The sequence below is a fragment of the Chelmon rostratus genome, chromosome 10, assembly GCF_017976325.1.
Source record: "Chelmon rostratus isolate fCheRos1 chromosome 10, fCheRos1.pri, whole genome shotgun sequence".
Classification (NCBI taxonomy): Eukaryota; Metazoa; Chordata; class Actinopteri; order Chaetodontiformes; family Chaetodontidae; genus Chelmon; species Chelmon rostratus.
In genome coordinates this window covers 166,009-190,017 of record NC_055667.1, presented here as the reverse complement: position 1 = coordinate 190,017, position 24,009 = coordinate 166,009, and the positions used below count along the sequence as shown (strand labels likewise).

General features: G+C 42.2%; 1 protein-coding gene across 3 annotated transcripts in view; it reads left to right on the top strand.

Moving 5' to 3' along the window:
• The window catches only part of clcn6 (chloride channel 6), a 34,341-nt gene extending 11,935 nt beyond the window's left edge, over positions 1-22,406 (top strand). For all 3 annotated transcript variants that reach the window (XM_041946351.1, XM_041946353.1, XM_041946352.1), the window contains 16 exons: positions 36-103; positions 6,121-6,179; positions 6,305-6,437; positions 7,202-7,315; positions 7,582-7,748; positions 8,042-8,153; positions 8,482-8,611; positions 13,935-14,088; positions 15,230-15,386; positions 15,470-15,576; positions 17,673-17,859; positions 18,552-18,712; positions 19,265-19,421; positions 19,510-19,617; positions 19,739-19,864; positions 20,058-22,406. In XM_041946351.1, the coding sequence (XP_041802285.1) occupies positions 36-103; positions 6,121-6,179; positions 6,305-6,437; positions 7,202-7,315; positions 7,582-7,748; positions 8,042-8,153; positions 8,482-8,611; positions 13,935-14,088; positions 15,230-15,386; positions 15,470-15,576; positions 17,673-17,859; positions 18,552-18,712; positions 19,265-19,421; positions 19,510-19,617; positions 19,739-19,864; positions 20,058-20,138 (2,021 nt within the window). In that variant the 3' untranslated portion in view covers positions 20,139-22,406. The remainder of the gene's footprint in view (positions 1-35; positions 104-6,120; positions 6,180-6,304; positions 6,438-7,201; positions 7,316-7,581; positions 7,749-8,041; positions 8,154-8,481; positions 8,612-13,934; positions 14,089-15,229; positions 15,387-15,469; positions 15,577-17,672; positions 17,860-18,551; positions 18,713-19,264; positions 19,422-19,509; positions 19,618-19,738; positions 19,865-20,057) is intronic.
• Positions 22,407-24,009: the final 1,603 nt, after the last annotated feature.

Below are 24,009 nucleotides of genomic sequence, written 5' to 3'. Positions count from 1 at the left end.
AGACAGTGCCTCTGACTTGGTGTGTGTCCACTCAGGTCTGTTTGTTGGGAAAGAAGGTCCAATGATACACAGTGGAGCAATTGTGGGAGCTGGCCTTCCTCAGGTACATTGCCACACATCCTAAACACAATTTAAACTTATAATATATAATGTATGTCTGAAATTAACATGTTAAGATTCATATGTCTGATATTATACGTTGGTATATCTATGTATATACAGTGTATACTCAAAGTTTTCAGACCCTCACAGGTAGAGATGCACTGATACCGCTGGTAGGGATCTGGTAGGAGCAGGTTTGACTATTATCAGATATTAAGAAGAGTTATTGATACCAAAAACTGCATTGATATCAAATTATTAATGTGAATTAATAACAACGGGGGACCCTGAGATTGGGGACCAATAACCAAACAGTGGATACACTGGGGCAGTGTCCATGATCACATGCACATATTATTCAGATTTTAAGATCCATGGGACTGTAGCCAACCTCCCTGGACTTGGCCGTTTGTTATACCTGGGTTAGTGCCTCTACAGTCATTTGTGTATAATGTGTACAGAACCAGTGAGATAACAGAGCCACTCCGGTGGAAATTGTCTTGGATGAACTGAGGTAACCGTCGACTCTGACCCTTTGAAGTCTGTCTGTCAGAAATGAGAGTATCCAGAGAATAAGGTGTGGGTTGACATCCATCTGGGGCAGCTTTCGTCCCATCAGGTGAGGTTGCAAAGGTGCTAGAGAAGTCCATAAAGACCAGTCTAATGAGTGGCTTCTCAAGATAGGTATAGGCGCCATGCAGCAACATTATAACAGCGTCATCCACACCCTTGTGCTGTTTGTATGCAAACTGAAAGGTGTCAGCAGGCATACTGACCTTCTTCTAATGCTTGGAAAGAATAAGGCTTTCAAGGCCTTTCATGACCAGAGATGTTAACAGCACAGGCCTGTAGTTATTGTCACAGGTAGGGTTGCTTTTTTTGGCTACAGGATAGATGATTGAAGACTTCCAGAGTGAGGTGTTAGAATGTTCTGACAGAGAGCGGTTGAAGAGATGACAGAAGACACCAGCCAGCTGGCTAAAACAGGCCTTCAGCAACCAGCCACAGATCTGGTCAGGTCCTGGTACTTTGTTTGGTTTCATCCTCTTCAGCATGAGTTCAGCCTCCCCCTGCCACAGCTCCAGGTTTGCTTACGTGGGTAATATTGGGGTGAGCTCTCTCAAACACTCCTCCTCTCCTTTCCCGCTTCCTCGTCAGAGCTATCCACTGGTGATCATGGGCCAGTCCACACTTTCTCCAAACCAATTCTCCACAGTTTTCAATTGTCCAAGTTCGGTGCTGGGTAACCCAAATTTCACAGAAGCAATAGGTTGCCGTGGGTATACTGCAGAATTTCGTCTCCATGTGTCCCTGTTATTGCCGTATACTTACATACAATATGTCCAAGTAGGACTGGCATTAACACTGACCAGACAAACTAACAGTGAGACACTCTCCACCTGTCACCTGCCGCCATCCTTTAAATGTACAATACCGTTTATGTAACTTCAGTAATACTGATCAACAATCAATAATAATATAAGACAAGATAAAACTTTATTTATCCCCAGTCAGGGAAATTTGGGCATTACAGCAGCATTGAAAGCAGTGGGAAGAAAAAAAAAGCAGTGGGAAGAAAAAAATAGCAGCAGAGGTAGAGAACATTCGAAAATAACAAAATAAAAAGTAGACTAAATATATATATGTACATATTATACAAGCAAAATGGAATTGACTATATAAAAGAAAAATAAAATATGTAGAAATAAATACAGATAAGAAATGTGTAAAAAGTGTGTATTGCCTCAGTAGCTGTGAAAAAAAACAATTTAAGCTGCCTTCCAATTACAAATAACAATAAATAGTGTTACTACTATTGCACAGAAGAATAAAATATACAAAACATTAAACGCTATGTAATATTGCACACAATGTAAAAGGAAGTATGTAATATTGCACAAAAGTTTGGATATGAGCGTAATTAAAACCGTAAATGCTATGTAATATTACACAAAATGTAAAAGTAAATATGTAATTTTGCACAAAAGTATGGATATGAGTGTTATTGGTCAAACAAAATCAACTTAGTCTTATGTTAAGTGATGCTGGAGTTGAATAATCTGACAGCTGATGGAATGAAGGACCTGCGTTAGCGTTCCTTCTTACACACTGGATGCAACAGCCTGTTACTAAAGGAGCTGCTAAGGGCCCGCACTGTGTCATGCAGGGGGTGGGAGGGGTTGTCCATGATCGATGTCAGCTTGGCTAACATCCTCTTCTCACCTTGGAGTCTTGTTTGGAGTCTCATTTCAGTATTGAGATCAATAACGTAAATTAACTTAAACTTAGGCTGAAATGAGTTTCCTCCGCAGGGTGGCGGGGCGCTCCCTTAGAGATAGGGTGAGGAGCTCTGTCACTCGGGAGGAGCTCAGAGTAGAGCCGCTGCTCCTCCACGTCGAGAGGAGCCAGCTGAGGTGGCTCGGGCATCTTCAACGGATGCCTCCTGGACGCCTTCCTGGGAGGGTGTTCCGGGCATGCCCCACCGGGAAGAGGCCCCGGGGAAGACCCAGGACACGCTGGAGGGACTATGTCACTCGGCTGGCCTGGGAACGCCTCGGGGTCCCCCCGGAAGAGCTGGAGGAAGTGTCTGGGGAGAGGGAAGTCTGGGCCTCCCTGCTTAGACTGCTGCCCCCACGACCCGGCCCCGGATAAGCGGAAGAGAATGGATGGATGGATGGAACTTAAACTTAAATAGAGGGCAGTCCAGGACAGAGCCAGCTCTCCTGACCAATTTATTAAGTCTCTTTCTGTCCCTCTCAGAGCTTCTGCAGCCCCAGCAGACCACTGTGTAGAAGACTGCAGATGATAGAAAGTCCTCAGTAATGCCCTACATACTCCAAAGGACCTTAGTCTTCTCAGGAGATGTAGATGACTTTAGCCCTTCCTGCATCAGTATTATTGGACCAGTCCAGTTTATTGTTTAGGTGTACACCAAGTTATTTGTACTACTCCACGATCTCAATGTCAAAACCCTGGATGCACACCGGTGTAGTCTGTGGTGCTTTCCTGCGGAAGTCAATCACCATCTCCTTGGTCTTGCCGGCATTGATGTGCAGGTGGTTTAATCCACACCAGTCGACAAAGTAAGTAATGACCTCCCTATATTCCAAATTGTTCCCCTGCGATACACATCTGACAATGGCTGTATCGTCTGAGAACTTCTGGAGGTGGCAGCTGGATGTGTTGTGTCTGAAGTCCGATGTGTAGAGGGTGAAGAAGAAAGAAGAGAGCACAGTACCCTGCGGAGCCCCAGTGCTGCAAACTGCCACATCCGACACACAGCTACCAGTGCTCTCCAGGTGGGAAAGAGAGCGATGGAGCAGGTAGATGATAGCGTCTTCCACGCCAATGCCTGGTCGGTATGCAAACTGTCGGGGGTACAGCTCGCTGCCCACCAGTTGACGAAGACGGTTAAGTATAATCCTTTCCAGTGTCTTCATCTGGTGGGAAGTTAAGGCTACCAGCCTGAAGTGGTTGGGCAACCTGGGATGCACAGTCTTTGCACTGGACCCTGACAGGAAGTTTTCCACAGGGCAGGAACTCTCTCAGGGCTGAGGCTCAAGTTGAAGATGTGCTGAACAACTCCACAGAGCTGATCTGCACAATCCCTGAGCAGTCTGGAGCTGATGCCATCAGCTTCCTCATCTTCGTCCTCTTGAGCTCCTTCCTCAGCTGTTATGTAGAGGTTGGGTGGTGGACAGGGGGGTGGCTCCTGTTGGGTGAGGAGGAGAACTGGGTCTGTAGTCTGTGATATGGATTGGAGGGGGGTGAAGTGGTGTGAAAACGGAGCTGCTGGTGTCAGGGAGGAACTGGGGGGAGGGGATGCTGAGAGGTAACGCCATCTGGTGTGGGCTCCGGTGGATGGGGGAGGGAACGGGGGTAAAATCAAACCTGTTAAAGAACAGGTTCAGCTCATTTGCCCATTCCCGGTCTCCAGATTCTGGGCCCCTGCCTTTGTCACTGCTATGGCCTGAGATGGTTTTAAGGCCCCTCCAAACCTCTCTGGTGTTGTTCCCCTGCAGGCACTCCTCCAGCTTCCTCCTATAGCTCTCCTTGCCTTTCCTGGTCTCTCTTTTCAGCTCCCTCTGCACCCTCTTCAACTCAGTTCTGTCCCCAGACTTAAAAAAAACCCTTTTCTTCTTATTCAGTAGGGTTTTCAGTTCAGGGGACACCCAGGGTTTGTTATTTGGAAAACGCCATACCTTTCTGGTGGGCACCGTGTTGTCCACATAGTAGTCTGAGATGCATGTTGTCAAACTGTCAATGTCCTCCCCGTGAGGACTGCACAACACTTCGCAGTCGGTGATGTCAAAACAGTCCCTCAGTGCCATACTGGACTCATCTGACCATGTCTTCACATTCCTAATGGTTGGCCGTTGTTTACTCACCAAAGGTATGTAAGTAGGTTGCAGATGAACCAGGTTGTGATCAGATCTGCCCAGGGGGGTGAAGAGCTGTAAGCATCCTTGGTGTTTGCATACAGTAAATCCAGTGTTTTATTGTCTCCGGTGTGACGTTTGACATACTGGGTGAAGGTGGCAAATGGCTTCTCGCGTTGTTGTGTTTCCTGTAATGTATTAAATCATCGTCTGTCAGTATTTCCAAATTGTTTTGCATTTGTTGTTTGTTCCATACTCCATTGCCAGTTCTTCAAAAAGTAAAACCAAAATGCTGCGACACATCAGCTCTAAAGCCAATGGAGCATCCTCAATCTCGTTTTTGTTTTTGGCACATTCATCCGTTTTCTTGTTGGGTTTATTTTTAGCAGTGCTTGGCTTGCACCGTCTGTCTTCTTGACTATTATGATTGCACCCTGTATAGTAAATAGCCATGTAATGTCAGGGTAGATATCGTCACAGTCCCATGACGGCATCAAGCCAGGAATGTTCACTGTAAGGCCAACGTGTGAATGATGACCTCTCTACCTCCTGAGACACAGAAGCCCCATTAGTCCTGTGTCTTCTTATACTGTCAACTGTTTGTTCGTGAGGTAATTCACAATCCATGCTGTGAGGTGGTGGTCCAGCCCTGTGCTCTCCAACTCGTCCATCAGATTCATGGGTTACATAGTTTTCAAGTCACTGGAGATATCAAAAACATGATTCTCACAGTGCTCCCAGCCTTTCCCAGGAGGAGGAGGAGGTAGATGCCATCCACCTCAGTGCCAGGTTGAGATGCAAAGTGGAGCGGGTCCATTATGGTCTCACCAGGAGCCAGAGATCGTCAATAGAACTGGAACGATATGCTTATCTCCCAATTTGATACTATCATGATACTTGGGTGCCGATTTGATATGTATTGCAGTTCCTAAGTACTGCGATTATACAAGTATTGTGATTTGATATTACTATGATGGATTTTTTTGTTGTTTTTTTTGAAAACTAGATCATGGGAAAACGTTAAATCAGACAGTTATAGAAACTACATCACTGTTATACTGCATGTAAAAGTAGTAAAAAAAAAAAAAAAGGAAAACAAAACAAAACCAATAACCTATGTTGATCCTGCTGGACTCTGACCCTGCTGACCCGTTCTGGAGTTTACTGATGGTGCCTTGACCCTGCTTCTCCTCCAGGGAATGGGACAACCCACCCCAAACTTATTATTATTGTTAGCAGAGGTAGTAGTGTTAGTACTGGCAGTGGTGGGCGTAGTAGTACCAGTGGTAGTAGCTGTAGTAGCAGCACTGGTAGGAGCAACATTAGAAGTAGCAGCAGTGTACTTTTTCTCTCAATGTAATCTTTCTTTTCACTACTATTTTAATCTCCCCTCCTATACTCTCCTTCTCTCTTTCATTCATCCATCATCTCCAGAGATCACCTGTTCAGATCACGCGCACACACACACACACCAGCAAAAACCAAAATCAAACCAACACAAGAGCTAAAATAAACCTGTTCTAATTATTCTAATGTTCTTAATGTTGTTAATGTTCTTTGCCACTGCTTTAACACAGCCCTTGATGCATTTGACACTTACTGGTTTAAGTGTGTTCATCAGATTTTCTCCCTCCATCAGTTTCAGAGCATAACTTTCAAGAGGATCAAATTCGATTTCCCCTACTTCCGAAGTGACAGGTATGGCTGTGGTACACAATCTTATTAACAAAACACTGCACACTGTTGACTCCTTCCCTCAAAGTGAAAAAATGGTGCAAATATTGTCAAACATAGCCCATCATGTTGTCTTTGCTGTTCTTCAGGGACAAGCGAGACTTTGTGTCAGCGGGCGCTGCTGCTGGAGTAGCTGCTGCCTTTGGTGCTCCTATAGGTGGCATGCTCTTCAGTCTGGAGGAGGGCTCTTCTTTCTGGAACCAGTCCCTCACTTGGAAAGTGGTACATTAACTTATTCAATCAACACCAAGAGGGTCAAGACATTCCTGTTCTTTCTGCTGACCCTGTAGTGTTTGGCCAAACTAGCAGCGTTGCTACAGGAATGACAGTGTCAGTCCATCAATATCTCAACAACTATTAGATCTATGCATTTTTGTACAGACATTCATGTTCCCCAAAAGATGAGTCCTAATGGTTTATGTCCTGACTTTTCTGCCAAACTATGGTGGTGTTCCCCTAACTTCTTTGACTTCACTTTGTCCAATATGTTGGTTCACGACCAAATACTCGCAAAACTAATGACATTCAGCCTCAGCTGTTGTGCATGATGCTGCCTCCCAAATGCTAAAACCCCCAAGCTAAGATGTTGAAGGTGGTTGAGGATGGATACTCAGTGGCGCTATGAAACTTGTTACTGTGTCAATGTAATGTTCAGAGCTAATGAGCTTGGGGTTGTTACTAGGATATACAGTATGTAGAGTAACATTGTTTATTTTAGCTTAACACCCAATTCACTAAGTGGAAAACATATATGTAAATATGTACTGTATGCAGAAAAGACTGAAGGTTCATTAATTGAGCGCTGTGGCACACATGACGTCAAGAGCTGTGAGTAGCTGTGAGGCGATATCAATATCAACTCACTGCCTCAGTCTGTCTGTGAGAAAGCTTGGCTATACAATTACATGTACATAGCATGGGGTACTAACCATCGACTATGACTAACTGTTTTCTGTCTTCAGCTCGTCTGTTTTATTTTATTACAGCTCTTCTGCTCCATGTCAGCCACTTTCACCCTCAACTTCTTCCGTTCAGGAATCAACTTCGACAAGTGGGGCTCCTTCCAGGAACCTGGTCTGCTCAACTTTGGAGAGTTTAAGGTACTTGGCCTCAGCAGCCTTCATGTTGAAGTATCCTTGGGCAAGATACTGAACCTCAAATTGCTCCTGATAATGCTCCCGTTGTTAGCCTAGCTACCATTGTGTGAATGGGTGAATGCAGGCTTGTGTTGTAAAAGCACTTTGATTGGTCGTTATATAAAAGCGCTATATAAATACAGTCCATTTCACCATTCATTGTCAGTTTTATATAACATGATACAGTGATATTTCAGCTTAACCCTTTTGCAAAACTCCTTGTTCCTCAGTGTCAAGATGGAGATAAGAACTGCCACCTGTGGACAGCAGTAGACCTGGCCTTTTTTGTCGTGATGGGGGTGGTGGGTGGCCTGCTGGGTGCACTCTTCAACTGCATGAACAAGAGCCTAGCCAAGTATCGTATTAGACAAATTCACCCCAAGGCCAAGTTTATCAGGTGATTGCTGCATCACCTTTCACATAGGGAACAGTCCATCTTCATACAAATTATCATGTCTATCAATCAATTTTTCACTTATTTCACTGTGTGTAATGCTGCTGCTGCACTGCAATTTCCCAGCTTGGGATAAATAAAGTCTACCTACCTACCTACCTACCTACCTTCCTTCCTTCCTTCCTTCCTTCCTTAATTATCAGTTGTGTTTTTAAAAGCAAATATTTGAAAATGTGACACTAATTTTCTCTTAAGCTTGTAAGCATAGAAGTTGATCTGATTCTTGCATTTAACAGAATTCTAGAGAGTCTGCTAGTTGCCATGGTGACAACAGTGGTGATATTTGCAGCTTCAATACTGTTGGGTGAATGTCGTGACCTTTCCTCCCCAACAACCCATAACACCACAGTGAGTATCAGGTCTTTTCTCCACCCTTGCACTACTAAACACAAGTTTCTAAAGACTAATCTCACACGGTTGACTGAATCAATCAAAGTTCAGTGCAGTGTTCATGAAAGCAGAGGCTAAATCAGGGTACCTGCAGGTCTTGAAAAAAGCACTGAATACACTTTCCTCATAAAAAAAGCCTTACAAGTTATTAAGTCTTAAATGTAACTTGCAAGTCATAAATATTTCCTCTTGCCTGCAGTAGGCAATAATGGTAGTTCTAAAATGTTTCTTTATGTTGCGTAAGTCTTAAAAAGTCTTAAATTGAACGTTTGAGTTTTCTTTTCAGCTGTCCAGCAGTGACGACATCAACTCAACCAGCCGCCAGTTCTTCTGCACCAACAAGACCTACAATGACATGGCCACGTTGTTCTTCAACCCACAAGAGGCTGCCATTCATCAGCTTTTCCACCAGGAAGGTGAGATGAGCATACACTCACATTCTAACAGCTCTATGCTCATTAAATCATATCATTTTTTAATTTGCCCTTGAATTTTCTGGCATTTAAACAAATAAATCAATTTTCATTTATGTATTTCTTATTTTGTCTGTATTTTTATTGGGGGTCCAATCACCAGTGGTGATGCACCTGAACTTTTGCTGGAAATATAGGTACTCTATAATAAAGTCATACACATATCATATCTTGCAATATATATATAGCACATTCAAATGCTTTATATGCTCTTTACATGAAGCTTCATCGAGTGGAATAGCCCAAACACATTTCAGCCAATAAAAATTTGGCTTTGTAAAGTGAGTACATATTTACGAAACCCACTTTTGCATCCACTCTAAAACCAAATATGAATTTCTTTTATTGTCTGTTTGTTAGTTACACTAATAGATTCCCAAAACTCATATCCAATATGTTGCCCAGTATTACAGCAAATCTTTTCAGTTCTTTTTGTTTCATAGATAATATACACACTGAAATTAATTTAATAAATAATAAAGGCCGCAAACGGCAATGATCAGGGTCCAAACAGATCAACAATCATTTGGATGCTTCTTTCTTAATTTTATTCACTTTATTAATCCCAAATTGGGAAATTATTCTCTGCATTTCACCCATATTGGGGGGTTAGGTGCCTTGCTCAAGGGCACATCAGCCGGCTAATGGAGGGGGGGAGTGGATACTCCACCACACCCTAGGCCACTGCTGCCCACCTATTTAATTGACAAGAGGCACAACTCCTGATTTTCTTTCAAATGATTAATTGTGGTCATCACCATATGCTCTGTTGAGGTATAAACATCTTTCAGAAGCTGATGTAGCTTAGCTGAATTTTCAGGATGTGTTTGACATCATTTAATTTGTTGTTATTTTGATAAACATTTAATGGCTTGTATAGTTGAAATGGATTGATGTCTCGAAATAACTTTAACAACTTAAGATCTGTGAAGTCTGGAGATGGTCCTGATCGTCTGTGGACAATTGACCCAGCAGTTTCTCATGAGATGTTAAAAATAGGATTTTGAGAAAATTGAAAAAAATGACATTTTCAGACCAGAACACCAGATGCAGATGCATAATTATGGAAATGTAACGTTGAAATTCTGAAGGAAATCATACATAATTCTGCTTGTTTTAGATATATTTTGATGAAGTTTGATCAAACATTTGGCAAAATGTAATATGTTTTGCATACAATACTAAGTACATACAGTGAGACACTGAATGTCACTGCGGACTCAGTATTTGGCATGTCTGAAAGCCATTTGAAATATGATGTCAAGTATTCAGAGAATTTTGGTAGCATTTGAATACCTTGTGGCAATATAGATGTTTATGATTTTGTAGATTTTAAAAAATATAGAGTGACAGACAAACTTTTGTCACAATAATGTGCTGAAAATATAAATTCTGTATGACATGCAGGTGATTGACAGATTTCATTTATGACGTTAAGATTTGTTGTATTAAGTCATTCCCTCTTGAATCAATCAGTCAGGATTGTATGCATTGACGTAGTCATAACCCTAGATCATGTAAATCCTTGTAACCAATTACAAGATACAGACCTGATCAAAATCTTAAGACCAGTTAAAAAATAGCTAGAATTTACCTTTTGCACATTAGGATCTTAATGAGGTTTTGAGTAGAGCTACAATATGCAAAAGCAAGAAAGGGGAGTGTGACAGAAGCACTTTGAAAAAGTAATTTATTGAAAACAACAAGTAAACTGAAATAGGCTGTATATCAGCTGATCAAAAGTTTAAGACCACAGGCTATAAAAGCCAAAATCTGCTCAAAATTCTCATTTTCTGTCAGGCATTCACACAGTCATGCCCTCCTGATGGCTAAAGCTAAGAAGCTTTCTCTTCTGGTCTGGTGGTCGGATAATCGAGCTGCATAAGCAAGGCCTCTCGCAGCATGCCATTGCTGCTGAGGTTGGACGCAGTAAGACAGTCATTCTAAATGTTTTGAAAGATCCTGAGCATTATGGAACAAAAAAGTCAAGTGGTAGACCAAAAAAAAATTACACCTGCGCTGAGGATCCGATTGGCTGTCCGTCAAAGACCTCTTCTCCTTCAACGCCTCAAAACTGCCCGTTTAGACTTTGCCAAAAGTTTTGTTCTCTGATGAGAAAAAATTTAACCTTGACGGTCCAGATGGCTTCCAACGTTACTGGCATGACAAGGAGATCCCACCTGAGATGTTTTCTACCCGGCACAGTGGAGGGGGGTCCATCATGATCTGGGGTGCTTTTTCATTCACTGGAGCTCATCCCTCATGACTGAGGGCCCTCGTCTGTTTGGTAATAGCTGGGTTTTTCAACAGGACAACTGCTGCAGTTCACAGTGCTCCCTTGACGAAGGACTTCCTCAGGGAGAATAACATCACTCTTTTGGACCATCCCGCATGTTCCCCTGATTTAAATCCGGGAACATTTGGAGATGGATGGCAAGGGAAGTTTATAAAAATGGCCAACAGTTCCAGACAGTTGATGCCCTTTGTGAAGCCATCTTCACCACTTGGAGCAATGCTCCCAGTAGCTTCCTGGACACCTTCTTGGCCTCTCTGATGCCGCGTGACAGGTTGGCTCTCGCTGTCCTCAGGCCCTCCTCGTCTCCTTCTCTAAAGGCAGTGTTATGAGCCTTCAGCAGCCTGTGGACCTCTCCTGTCAGCCATGGCTTTTGATTGGCCCGAACAGTGATGGTGTTACTGTTACATCATTGATGCATTTGGTGATGTAAGCAGTGACGACATCTGTGTACTCCTGGAGGTCGGTGATGTTGTTGTAGGTGGCACCCTGTTTAAACACGTCCCAGTTTGTGGTGTTAAAACAGTCCTGAAGTTCCTCCAAAGACCCTTCAGGCCACACTCGCACCTCTTTCAGAATTGGTTTGGTGACTTTAACCAGTGGTCTGTATGCTGGCATTAGCATAACAGTGATGTGGTCAAAGGCGCCGAGGTGTGGGAGGGGAAGGGCCCTGTAAGCTCGTCTCTGGGTGGTGTAAACCTGGTCCAGTGTGTTATGTCCACGTGTTGGAAAGTCTATGTGTTTTTGTAGCTTCGGAAACACCCTCTTTGGGTCTGCATGGTTGAAATCCCCAGCCAGGATGAGGAAGGCATCTGGATGGGCAGTCTGCTGCTCACTGACGTGTTGGTACAGTTCATTCAATGCCTCACTCATGTTGTTTTCATTGGAGCTCGGAGGGATGTAAACAACCACAAGCAGTATGGCTGTAAACTCCCTCGGGAGGTAAAAGGGTCGGCATTTTATGACCATAAACTCCACCAGTAGTGAGCAGTGTTTGCAGATCACAACAGCGTCACGACACCAGTCATTGTTGATGTAAACACAGAGTCCCCCGCCGCGTGTCTTACCTCCCTCAGCGAGAGCTCTGTCTGCTCGATAGCAGGTTAGCCGCTCGAGCTAAATGGTATGGTCTGTTACGATGTTGTTGAGCCAAGTTTCCGTAAACACATAAACACAGCACTCTCCCGCAGACTTCTGGGTTGTCCGTAGAAGGCGTAGGTAGTCCAGTTTGTTAACCAGAGAGCGTACGTTGGCCAGCATGATGGTGGGGATAGCCGGCTTGTGTGGGCTAGCTGCTAGCCTGGCTCGGATACCTCCGCGCTTACCCCGCTTCTGCTTCCTCCTACGCCGCTTGTGTCGCCTCCACTGTGGGCGAGGTGCAGGACTGGGGGACGGTGTTGTTGCAGGCCTCCGGAGCAGACCGCAGTCTCGTAGCTCTTCCTCTTGCATGGGGTTTAGCTTGTGAAAACTGGTCCTATCGACATTTAGCAGAAACTCCTGACTGTACTTATGCTTGTAGACAGGTAGACGCGACAAAGACTGTGACTCACACGACGAAAAACATTAAAAACACAAAAATTCTGTCACAATTTACCCAGCAACAAAAGACTGGGTAAATTGTGGACTGCTCCAAAAATCCCTGTTTGGAATAGGTTTATTTGTAACAAGTGATAGTATCATGGGTATCATCGGTAAACAGTTTCTTTGCAAATGATTGCAAGATAAGATAAGATACGATAAAACTGTATTTATCCCCAGGGAAATTTGGGCATTACAGTAGCATTAAAAGCAGTGGTAAGAAAAAAATAGCAGCAGAGGTAGAGAACATTTGAAAAAAAACATGTTTTTTTTCAAATGTTCTCTACCTCTGCTGCTATTTTTTTCTTACCACTGCTTTTAATGCTAAGATACGATAAAACTGTATTTATCCCCAGGGAAATTTGGGCATTACAGTAGCATTAAAAGCAGTGGTAAGAACATTTGAAAAAAAACATATATATGTTTTTTTTCAAATGTTCTCTACCTCTGCTGCTAAAAAACATATATATGTTTTTTTTCAAATGTTCTCTACCTCTGCTGCTAAAAAACATATATATGTTTTTTTTCAAATGTTCTCTACCTCTGCTGCTATTTTTTTCTTACCACTGCTTTTAATGCTACTGTAATGCCCAAATTTCCCTGGGGATAAATACAGTTTTATCGTATCTTATCTTGCAATCATTTGCAAAGAAACTGTTTACCGATGATACCCATGATACTATCACTTGTTACAAATAAACCTATTCCAAACAGGGATTTTTGGAGCAGTCCACAATTTACCCAGTCTTTTGTTGCTGGGTAAATTGTGACAGAATTTTTGTGTTTTTAATGTTTTTCGTCGTGTGAGTCACAGTCTTTGTCGCGTCTACCTGTCTACAAGCATAAGTACAGTCAGGAGTTTCTGCTAAATGTCGATAGGACCAGTTTTCACAAGCTAAACCCCATGCAAGAGGAAGAGCTACGAGACTGCGGTCTGCTCCGGAGGCCTGCAACAACACCGTCCCCCAGTCCTGCACCTCGCCCACAGTGGAGGCGACACAAGCGGCGTAGGAGGAAGCAGAAGCGGGGTAAGCGCGGAGGTATCCGAGCCAGGCTAGCAGCTAGCCCACACAAGCCGGCTATCCCCACCATCATGCTGGGGGGGATATATATATATATATATATATATATATATAAATATAAAAAAAGTGTGTATTGCCCCAGTAGCTGTGGAAAAAAAAATGCTGCCTTGCGAACAATGATAGTTTATTTATTTACAATTTACACAGCGTGAACTTTTTTGGAATCAGGGTTGTAAAAGGGCAATAGAATTCTGCATGAGTCCAGTGAATTGTCCTGTAATAGCAAATACTCACGGCTTCATATTGCTTAGTTTCACGTATATTATTCACCAAGTGGTCATAATGAACACCTGTCTCCTGTTCTTCCGATCAGGTACCTTCAGCCCTGTGACTCTGTCAGTGTTCTTCCTACTGTACTTCCTATTGGCCTGTTGGACCTATGGTGTGTCTGTACCTAGCGGCCTCTTTGTCCCCTCACTGCTCTGTGGGGCGGCTTTTGGACGTCTGGTTGCCAACATCCTCAAAGTGTAAGAACATTGTTTTTCTACTGTTCTAATGACCAAGGTTTGGCTGTCCCCTCTACCTGATAATGACTAAGAAATATCACAAATGTCAAAATGCATCAGAATTGTTTTCAATATAGCGAATTATCTCCCAAGTGACTGCTGTCTATGAGTGAATGTCAGAATTTTTAAGAGTTCAGTAGAATATTTTTTTCAACAACATTTCACACATATGATCCATTAAATGGTCTCAGTTAGTATAGCTAGAATAAAAATAAAAAATAAAAATACAAAACCAGGAAAGTTATATTTATTCAGTGTTCTCATCCTCAGCACCAAACAGCAGACAGACACAGTTAGAGACTAACTGGTGAACGTCAAAGCATTTAGCAGCTTAAGAGCCAGATATTTCCCTTAGGAGTTGGTAGACATTGAAAAGAAAGTGAATATTGGACTTGCATTTCATCAAGTAGTTCATCAAGTGGACACAAACACCACTCCAAGTGAATTATTATGTTGCTGTGTAGCTGCTGGATGTGAAAAATGTGGCTTTAGTTTGTGATAGAGTTCTTCTGCCCCCATTTAGCCAAAAAGTAATTCTTCAATAAAGTTCACAACAGACTCGTTTTATGGGTTAGGTTAACAAACAATCTGGGGCAAGAATGTTTTGTGATGTTAAGAAATTGTTCAATATTTTTGGAAATTAGCTTATAGAACTATTGTTAGGTATTTTTTAAAAAACAATTAAAGTATATCTTATCTTATCTTATTTTTGAAGAATAAATTGGATAGAGCCAGGCTCGCCGTTTCAGCTGTTTCTTGTCATCATACAAAGGGACGCTAGTTAAGGGGAATATTGGAAAAAATTACAAAAACAATGAAAACCTAAAGTGACTAAACAAAGACCTATAATGGCGCATAGAAGTGAAGCATCCCTGCTGCTAATTCAGTTTCACAGCCCACATGGTGAAATCTGCTGACTGGATGAGTTTCACTCACTGACAGTCATGACTGTTAGCACATGCATGCTAACTGTGGGAGCCTGTTGGCTCACGTCATTATGCACTTCACCACACACGCTCAGTACTGTTTCTCACCCTCCTCTCATCACGCATTCTCAAGTGACTGGAGTGATACTGGTTTATATTGTGTGTCTGTCTTTTAGGAAACTGGGAATGAAAATCTACTCTGGGACCTTCGCTCTCATTGGAGCAGCCGCCTTTCTTGGAGGCGTAGTCAGAATGACCATCAGTCTGACTGTCATCCTCATTGAATCTACCAATGAAATCACATATGGGCTGCCGATCATGATAACTCTTATGGTATAATATGAATAGAGGTGTTGATGGGTATGTTACAGTATTTCCTGGATTCATGTGATAAATGGTTCTGTGTTGACTATCAGGTTGCCAAGTGGACTGGAGATTTCTTCAACAAGGGCATCTATGACATCCACATCCAGCTGAGAGGAGTGCCTCTGCTGGAGTGGGAGACTGAGATTGAGATGGACAAGTAAGAGTTGTTCAACAAATAACTGAACTAAGGACTCTATGTTTGTGCAGGGGTGTGATGCAAAGTGCTGGTCTGTGCCAGGTGGTGTTTTCCTGAGGAACACTGAGGTTTTGTCTTCGTCTGTGCCAGTTTGGTAGTTTGCTGACTTGCTGCATGCAGCAGAGGGTGTGTTACTGGCAATCCAGCAGTGCACTGCTATTTTGGTGCCAAAGATGTGATTGCATCTCATGTGGTCCACTGCCCACTTGCTCAGAACAAGTCAACTGTGTAGCACACACAGCAAACCTGTCCTCTGTAATATTCTAGTCACTTTATTTGGTGAAGGTATGTACACCGACATAAACCTCTCTAAAATCACAGCAAGCCCTTTATTCATGCTTTGCTCATCTGTTTTATTCTACATTGTTCAACCAGCTGATCCCATCCATCCATCCATCCATCCATCCATCCATCCATCCATCCTTCACCGGACGTAGGGCTGTGACCCTCTCGTTCACCGGGGAAAACTCCAACACATGGCGGCTAAGGTGGGGGGCTATAAGCAAGCCCACACCAGCCCGGCACGGGCAACTCCACAGTAGAAGTAGAGTCCAGCCTCTCTCAAGGAGTTGGGTCCCAGACTGTGAGTGGAGGTGAGCCCGACTATCTCTAGCCGGTACCGCTCGCCCTCCTGCACTAGCTCAGGCTCATCCCCCCCCAGCGAGGTGACATTCCATGTCCCCATTACGAGATTCAGAGTCCAGGGATTGGGCCGTCAGAGCCCCCTCCCACGACTGCCACCCAAATCCCAACGCATCGGCCCCTTCTGATCCCTCCTGCGGGTGATGGGCCTACTGGAGGGCAGGCCCACGTCACTCTTTCGGGCTGTGCCCGGCCGGGCCCCCGTGGGCGAAGGCCCGGCTACCAGACGCTCGTCTGCAAGCCCCAACCCCAGGCCTGGCTCCAGGGTGGGGCCCCAGTAATGCCAATCTGGGCGACGCAGTCTTCCTTGTTGTTTGAATCATCACTGGGGGCTCTGGAACTGTTCTTAGTCTGACCTGTCACCGAGGACCTGTTGCCCCTGTAAGCCTTGGGAGACGCTTACAGGGGCAATAAGCCCCGGACAACATAGCTCCTAGGATCATTCGAGTACTCAAACCTCTCCACCACAATAAGGTGGCGGTTCAAGGAGGGGACCAGCTAATCCCATTACGTGTTATTTTCATGATGGAATAAACACCAGAGAGACAGAATAAAGATAAATTAGTAATTCCTACCGGCAATTGTCATCCAAAACAGCTAGCAGTCCACACTGAAGTATTTTCTTTTACTGATGAGGTTTACATTTACCATTTACCAGCCTGTTGGAGTAACTGACTCACTGAAAACATTTCAAGGTCAATTAAACCTTCTCTCCTCATTATTAACGCCCTCAAGACCGTCTGTTCCTGCTCGTCTTCCCCATAGTGTCCAAAAGCAGCAGCTTACCGAGAGTAACTGCACACCTCCTCATCTCTTTTTTTTTTTTACCAAACTAGCACATTTTTAGCTACAAGTAGACAAGACAGACTGTGATCATCAACATGGTTTGACAGAGTAGAATCATGAGTGTTTTTACATTTTATAGTTTGTTTGTGTCAACAAGGAGATTGTTATCCATATTTACTTATTTGTGGATCATAAGTAGGATCAACATTGTATAACTGCACACTTGGAGATTAAACAGGCAATAGTTTGATTCCCAGTCTGTCAGTACTGAAGGTAGCTTTTCTTTACGTAAAGTAGAATAAAATTGCAGAAAACAGTGCAGTAGACATGGTGCCCGCCAGATCTTGATCCTGTTGAGAAAAGTGAATTCAGCTTAAAAAGAGTCATCGTCTGCTCTGGGCAGAATATTTGAGGTGTTGTAGTCGTATTTGAAGCTATGTACATTCTTAGTGTAAGTGCTAAGTTTGCCACTCAAATTCTGACCCTTCAAGTTTGACATTGAAGATCAGCTTTCATCAGCTTCAGGTCAAACATTCCCCCTTTAAAGGTTGATATAGAGTGAACTCTAAGAACAGTGCTCATCCTGTGTGTTTGTTATCTGTGAGTACTCTTTCCTTCATCTTTCATAGGCTGACAGCCAGTGATATCATGGAGCCCAACTTGACCTATGTCTACCCCCACACCCGGGTCCAGTCTTTAGTCAGCATCCTACGCACCACGGTCTATCATGCCTTCCCTGTGGTCACTGAAAACCGGCAGAACGAACGGGACTTCATGAAGGGAAACATCCTGGTCAGCAACAACATCCTCTTCAAGGTACGTCCTGTGCCATTTAACATTTTTAGTTCCGTATCCAGAGGGAGTTGGATAGAGGGGGGTGGGGGTTGAGGATATTTCAACAGATAGGAATGACCTTGTGGATTTCAAACATCTCTCTAATGATGCTGCCACCCAGCCAACAATGTGCTCTGTATGGCTAAAGCATGAAAATAAAAATTGTGTTGTAGATATTCTCAAATTTTATCTCAATATTCTCTTTTGTTCCAATCATTTTCTCCTTGTCTTCTAAGTGCTTCTTTTGTGTGACTTTTAATCTCTACTTTCCCTTTTTACAGCACTACAATCATGATTTGTATGTAGAACCAGTAGATGGCAGTAGAGGTTTGTTTGTGATGTCAGCAGCAGTGGACCATGTATAAAACCTCAGTTTGCTCTCTCTTCTACAAAGACAATTGCTTCAAATATAGAATAAAGCCAGATTTATTCTGGTTGCATTAGGCCAGAATAAATCCAATAATGGACTGCTTCATGGCAATATTCGATTTACAGGGTACTTCACTGGATTAGTTCCTGTCCGACTAGTTCTATCAATTAAATTTCCTGAAAATATACTGCACCATAATGTATGTATTGATGTTGCAATGTAACGTTAGATATACAGGGATAAACGTTTTTATCCATCTTGCATTCTCAGTCAAAATGGTGTGAACCTTCATTGTCGTATGTAGAAATCCAGTGTGATGTCCCGTGCGGGGGAACAGAGACGGCGCTGCCAGTCCATGAAGTCATACCCATCGAGCGAGCTCAGGAATGTTTGTGATGAGCAAAACGCTGTGGCAGAGCCAGCAGAGGAGGGAGAGGACCTGCTGCAGCAGATGTTAGAGAGGAGGTAGGACAGACACACAGGCACACCAGTGTACAGTCACTGTTTTAACTGTTCAGGTAATTCACATTTAGATAGGGTGGAGTGTAAGTTACTGACAACTAAACATTAGTGTTTACTGAAATACTGAGTACACTGAAATTAAAAGTTTAAAGCTGTTTGCTCTTTAGATTATTGTACTCTTTATAGCATGCAAGATTTTTAATGCCTTAATAAAAACAAATCAATCATAGAAATAAAGTGAAACAGTGCATTTTGTTGGTTTTTTTTATGTGTGCATTTACTGAGCAAGTAAATGCAAACATACTAAGTATGTTTTTTAGTCAAAACAAAGTAAAGATGTGTATTACATTTCAGTGTTGTCAAGCAGTAATCTAAAGTGCAATATGTCTAACATATGTATAATAATACAATAAATCATATTATAGAAGCTGAATATGACCATAGTTTTGTTGGAGTTTCAAACACAAGGGACTGCTTGGAAAATGAGCCTTGTCTCAGTGTTATAGCGCTGAACCAGCCTCCTGTAATTGTTGTATTGTTGCTGTCCACATGCAGGTATGCTCCCTACCCCAACCTGTACCCAGATCAGTCTCCCAGTGAGGAGTGGACCATGGAAGAACGCTTCAGACCGCTCACATTCCACGGTCTCATCCTGCGCTCCCAGCTGGTCAACCTGCTCATCAGAGGGGTCTGCTACACTGAAAACCAGTCGGTCTGTCACACACTAACAAAGATACACATTCTTTCACAAATTTTTTATATACATCCCACTGAAAGTCTATCCGTACCATCCATCACAGAGCGCAACTCAGCCCAGGCTGTCCTATGCAGAGATGACTGAAGATTACCCACGCTACCCTGACATCCATGACTTGGACCTCGCCCTGCTCAATCCCCGCATGATAGTGGTATGACCAATTTAAACACTGAGCTAGGGGAGTACTTCCTGAGCGAAAATGTCAAATTCAACAAGATTTTTCAATATTTAAAAAAACACTTGAAAAAACATGACATTTCCTGTTTTCCCAGGATGTCACACCCTACATGAACCCATGTCCCTATACAGTGTCACCCAACACCCGCATTTCTCAGGTGTTCAACCTGTTTAGGACCATGGGACTGCGACACTTACCAGTGGTCAATGCTGTCGGAGAAGTAAGTAGTCATGAAAAAGAGTTGTTGAAAAGGTTTTAGTTCCTCTAGTATCAGCTTTTATTAAAAGACTGATACCAAGCTTTTAAGCCAATGTTTATTATAATAAGTAATGTTGTTGTGTTTCAATCCAACATGCAGTGGTTTATGATGTATCTGGCTAAATGCTTGTTTTATTGTCTGGCATGTGTTTCAGATTGTTGGAATAATCACAAGACATAATTTAACCCACGAGTTCCTTGCGGCCAAACTTCGACAGCACTACATCACTATTTGATCTGACTCTGGACATCCTGCCATCCTTCCAACCCCCAGACCCTGTTCAGCCTGGTCCTGAGCTTTTGTCTCTGTCCATTTCTACTTGCATGTTGGGATTCCCAAAAACATAAGGGACAATCACATCCATACATATATTCCCTAAGGTACAGTTGGAACACGGTTGTTCACTAAGTGAAACCATTCAGTTGTATTTCACTCTAAACATGTTCAGTGTTGAGGTGTTCAGTTTTCTAACCTCACACTGGGCTGGACACATATGGTGTATGTGTATGGTTTATGATCTGTATAGAACAAGTTTAAAAAGTCACAAATGTCCCATAAATTATCCATAATGATGGCTGATAATTCACTCACTTGCTGTGCATTCAGATTGTGAGGAACAGGACTGAGGGATGTACTCGGGAAATTGATAATAAAACAGGTTTTTTTTTTTGTTTTTTTTTAAATCAACTGAGTAACATTGCCTTGCGAGCAGCAGCACACTGTAGTTTATTGATTGGCCCAACATGAATCGTATTCTTTTAACTTAAGTTCCACTTCTCATTTTTCTCCCTCGTCATCCACACAGATGAAGGTCAAAGGTCTGGTGATGAGCTCATTAATTGCTATTTCTGCTGGTTGGAGACGCAATTGACCAATTAGAGCTTTGTAGGTAGAATTTGGAATTAAGAAGTCATCGTCTTACATAGCTAGCTAGCCACAGTACCTTCATCAATGAAAAGATGCAACAGGAAAATAGCTACAAAATGGCAACAACTTTGGATGAGATTGTTGTCAGACAATATAGTAACTCTAAAATGTGGACCAGTCTTCTTAATCATCATGAAAAATGTTCCTTGCAACCATAATCATGGCTTGTGAGTCCACTGAAAATGAGAATTAACGAAAGAGAAAATGCACTGTCTGTCTTACACATTGCATGCCCTGTTGACCTGCCAGTAAACTTTACAATTGTTGTCTTTGCTAACACAACATCATGTGCTTGCATGCTCATGAATCATCTGAGGGGTCATGTGAAGAGGCATTTTAGTTTCCTCACTTGGAATGGAAAAATCTTGAAATCTATAAAGGTAAGGCTGTTCGCTGTTTGCCAGTTTGAACTTAGTAGTTTGAAAAAGTGACAGCTACTCACAGTTTGAAGCCTGGCATATAACAATTTACCAAAGTGAAATACCACTTGCCAAGGGGTCCTTACTACCTTCATACCTTCATTACCTTTTTAATTATGCTTTATTATGGTTGTCACTGTAGCACTTTTATTTTTCACTTTTGTCTGTATATTTTTATTCACTTGGGAGGAACTGGAATATATGCATTAAAAGCAGGCCAACATTCCCTCACAGTCTGTGAATAAACTAGACCTCAGTAGCTCTTGGAGGAGTTTGCTTAGTGACCATGTCGGTTCATTTCATTTTGGACACATAGGGCAGTTTGTAAACACGCAATCATTGTTTTGCACTTGTGACATGAAGTGATACTGTCACTTTCTTTCAGTCAGTTCAGTGTTAAAAAGAGTCAGGGCTAAGGGGACTTTATGATTGACTGTCTCGGTTTGAAAGACAAACTGCAAACATTGTAAAAACTAATGTCTAAAATGTACATATTAGTCCCCTGCCATTAGATTTTCAGCAGTATAGTAACTTTCTTGTCCATTGTCTTAGTACCTCATTTCATTGTCATTCCTGAAAGGGACTACAATTGTTAAAGGAGCAAAATTAAGTAAAGCAAGTGGAATTGCATGCTAGGTTGATGAATTGTTAACAACCACAATGGCACACACTACATGTACATCAAACATTCCTTATTTGTTCTGTGTCTCTGCTTTATATTTATTGATCTACAATTTTATTTTTATGATTTGGTGCCTGTGCTATGAATGATTGTATCATGTTAGCTGCATTTCTAAATGCTCTGAGGGTGTCCTGCGCAATATCCTTCATAGTCTAGGCATTGCTCACTTGTTTAAAATGATTATTTTTACGTTACAAATTCTGAATTCTACATATGGCATAGCAGGGGTTGTGCAAAATATGAGATCAAGAAAAACACTGGGCAGCACTTGTCCTGCTGTGAAGCCAGACCTAAGGGACTTTTTGTTTCAGAAGACTTTGTGGATATTTAGATTAGCACCCTGTACTTGTTAATGAATTTGTAGTTTCTACAAACGTAGACATCTGGCACATGGCAAAAAGCTGAAGCCATGGAACAAAAAAGCAGGGAGACCTCTGTCTAGTGCCTTTAAATAATAAAGGACCATCTGTTTTGTCAGTCATACAAAGTGTGTCTGTATGGTTTTTTTTTTTGTTTGTTTGTTCTTTTCAAAAAGCCAAATTGGTTAACATATTAATTGAGTTCACAATGGGCAGAAAAATAACTAAAAATACTATTTTGACAGATGGTTGACTGATTAGTTGAGAAAATGATAATTGTTGGTTGCAGTGCAAGTGGAAAAATGACTAAGTATACTGAAACTAGATAAAAAGCATATTAAATACAGTCGATTTTTATGTGCACAGTAGATAGTATTGGTCCACAATGCACTGCACAAAGGAAACAGAGGAGCTACTCACAGTTGTGACTGATGGTGACAGCAGCAGGAAAAGATGTTTTGTTTTCTCTTTGTGTAATTTGCCCGTGATAAAAAAAAAAGATGTGTGTTCAGTTGTCATGTAAGCAGCAATTTTAGTTCATTGGTTAGCCCAACAACTATTGGATGTTCCTCTTAGGATGAATTGTGAAAACTGATGACCTTCTGACTTTTCATCAAGCGCCATGATCAGGCCAGCATTATAATTGTCCAAAACTTTTGATTATCACCCAATACCTGCAACACTACAGCTGTCAGTGATAACACAAAATGATGATGTTGAGTAAGTGTCTTTAATGTGAAATATGAATGAACTGTGAACTCAGTATTGAATACTACTGAGTGTATGTTATATAGGGAACAGTGAATGAGTGAACTATGGAGAGGTTTTGGACTTGAACATAGAGCCTCTAGCATGGCTGTAGACTCTTCTTCTAGTCTATACAATGTGTACAACATACTAATTGAATATAAAGCAAGACGACTAAGTATAGTATGGATTTAGGACACACTGAATGTTAACATGCTGATGTCAAGCAGGTAAGTCTAGACCATATTTGCCATTTCTACAAAATTTGCTTTAGATATTTAAGGTCTCCGGAGATTGATTCCCAATGTGAGGGTCTTAGTGGTGGTAGGGGAAAGGAGTACGAACAGGAATATCTTGACCCTTCCTGTGGTGCCACTATGAGACCAGATTAGTATCTATGAGTGTATTGTTTAGCATGAGCTTAGCGTGTATAGAGGACACCTAAATGTTTGTATACAGTCACTTTTTATGACTGTCAGACAATGAGTGTGTATTTTCCAGCCAGGAGCTGCTGCCCAGTGAAAATTGTCATCTGGTCAACATGAACAGATAAGAGATGACCGTTTAACAACTTTTGACCTGTTAGCATGTAAGGTGACAGAGTGGCTATTATTTTTTTCCATTAGGAAGTATCAATGGGAGGAACATGGGTTATGGGATTACGAAAAGCTTTATATGGTATATAATGAGACATTTCAAACCAAGGGAAATGAGAGGATATGTCAATACCACTGAACACATATTGTAAATTTAACATAAAATTGTCTACATTAATAATTAACCATACTCCATAAAGTCAGCTATTGAAACAGAAGTTTATTTACCATGGTCAGAGATTCTGCCTTTCTGTACTGAAAATTGTGATTGGGGAAATGAAGAACTGCCAGGCTGCAAGGCTTGGTTTGAGATCGGAGTCCTTGAACAAACTGTTAATTTACTGTCTGGTTAGCAACCAAGCTCCTTCAAGACATT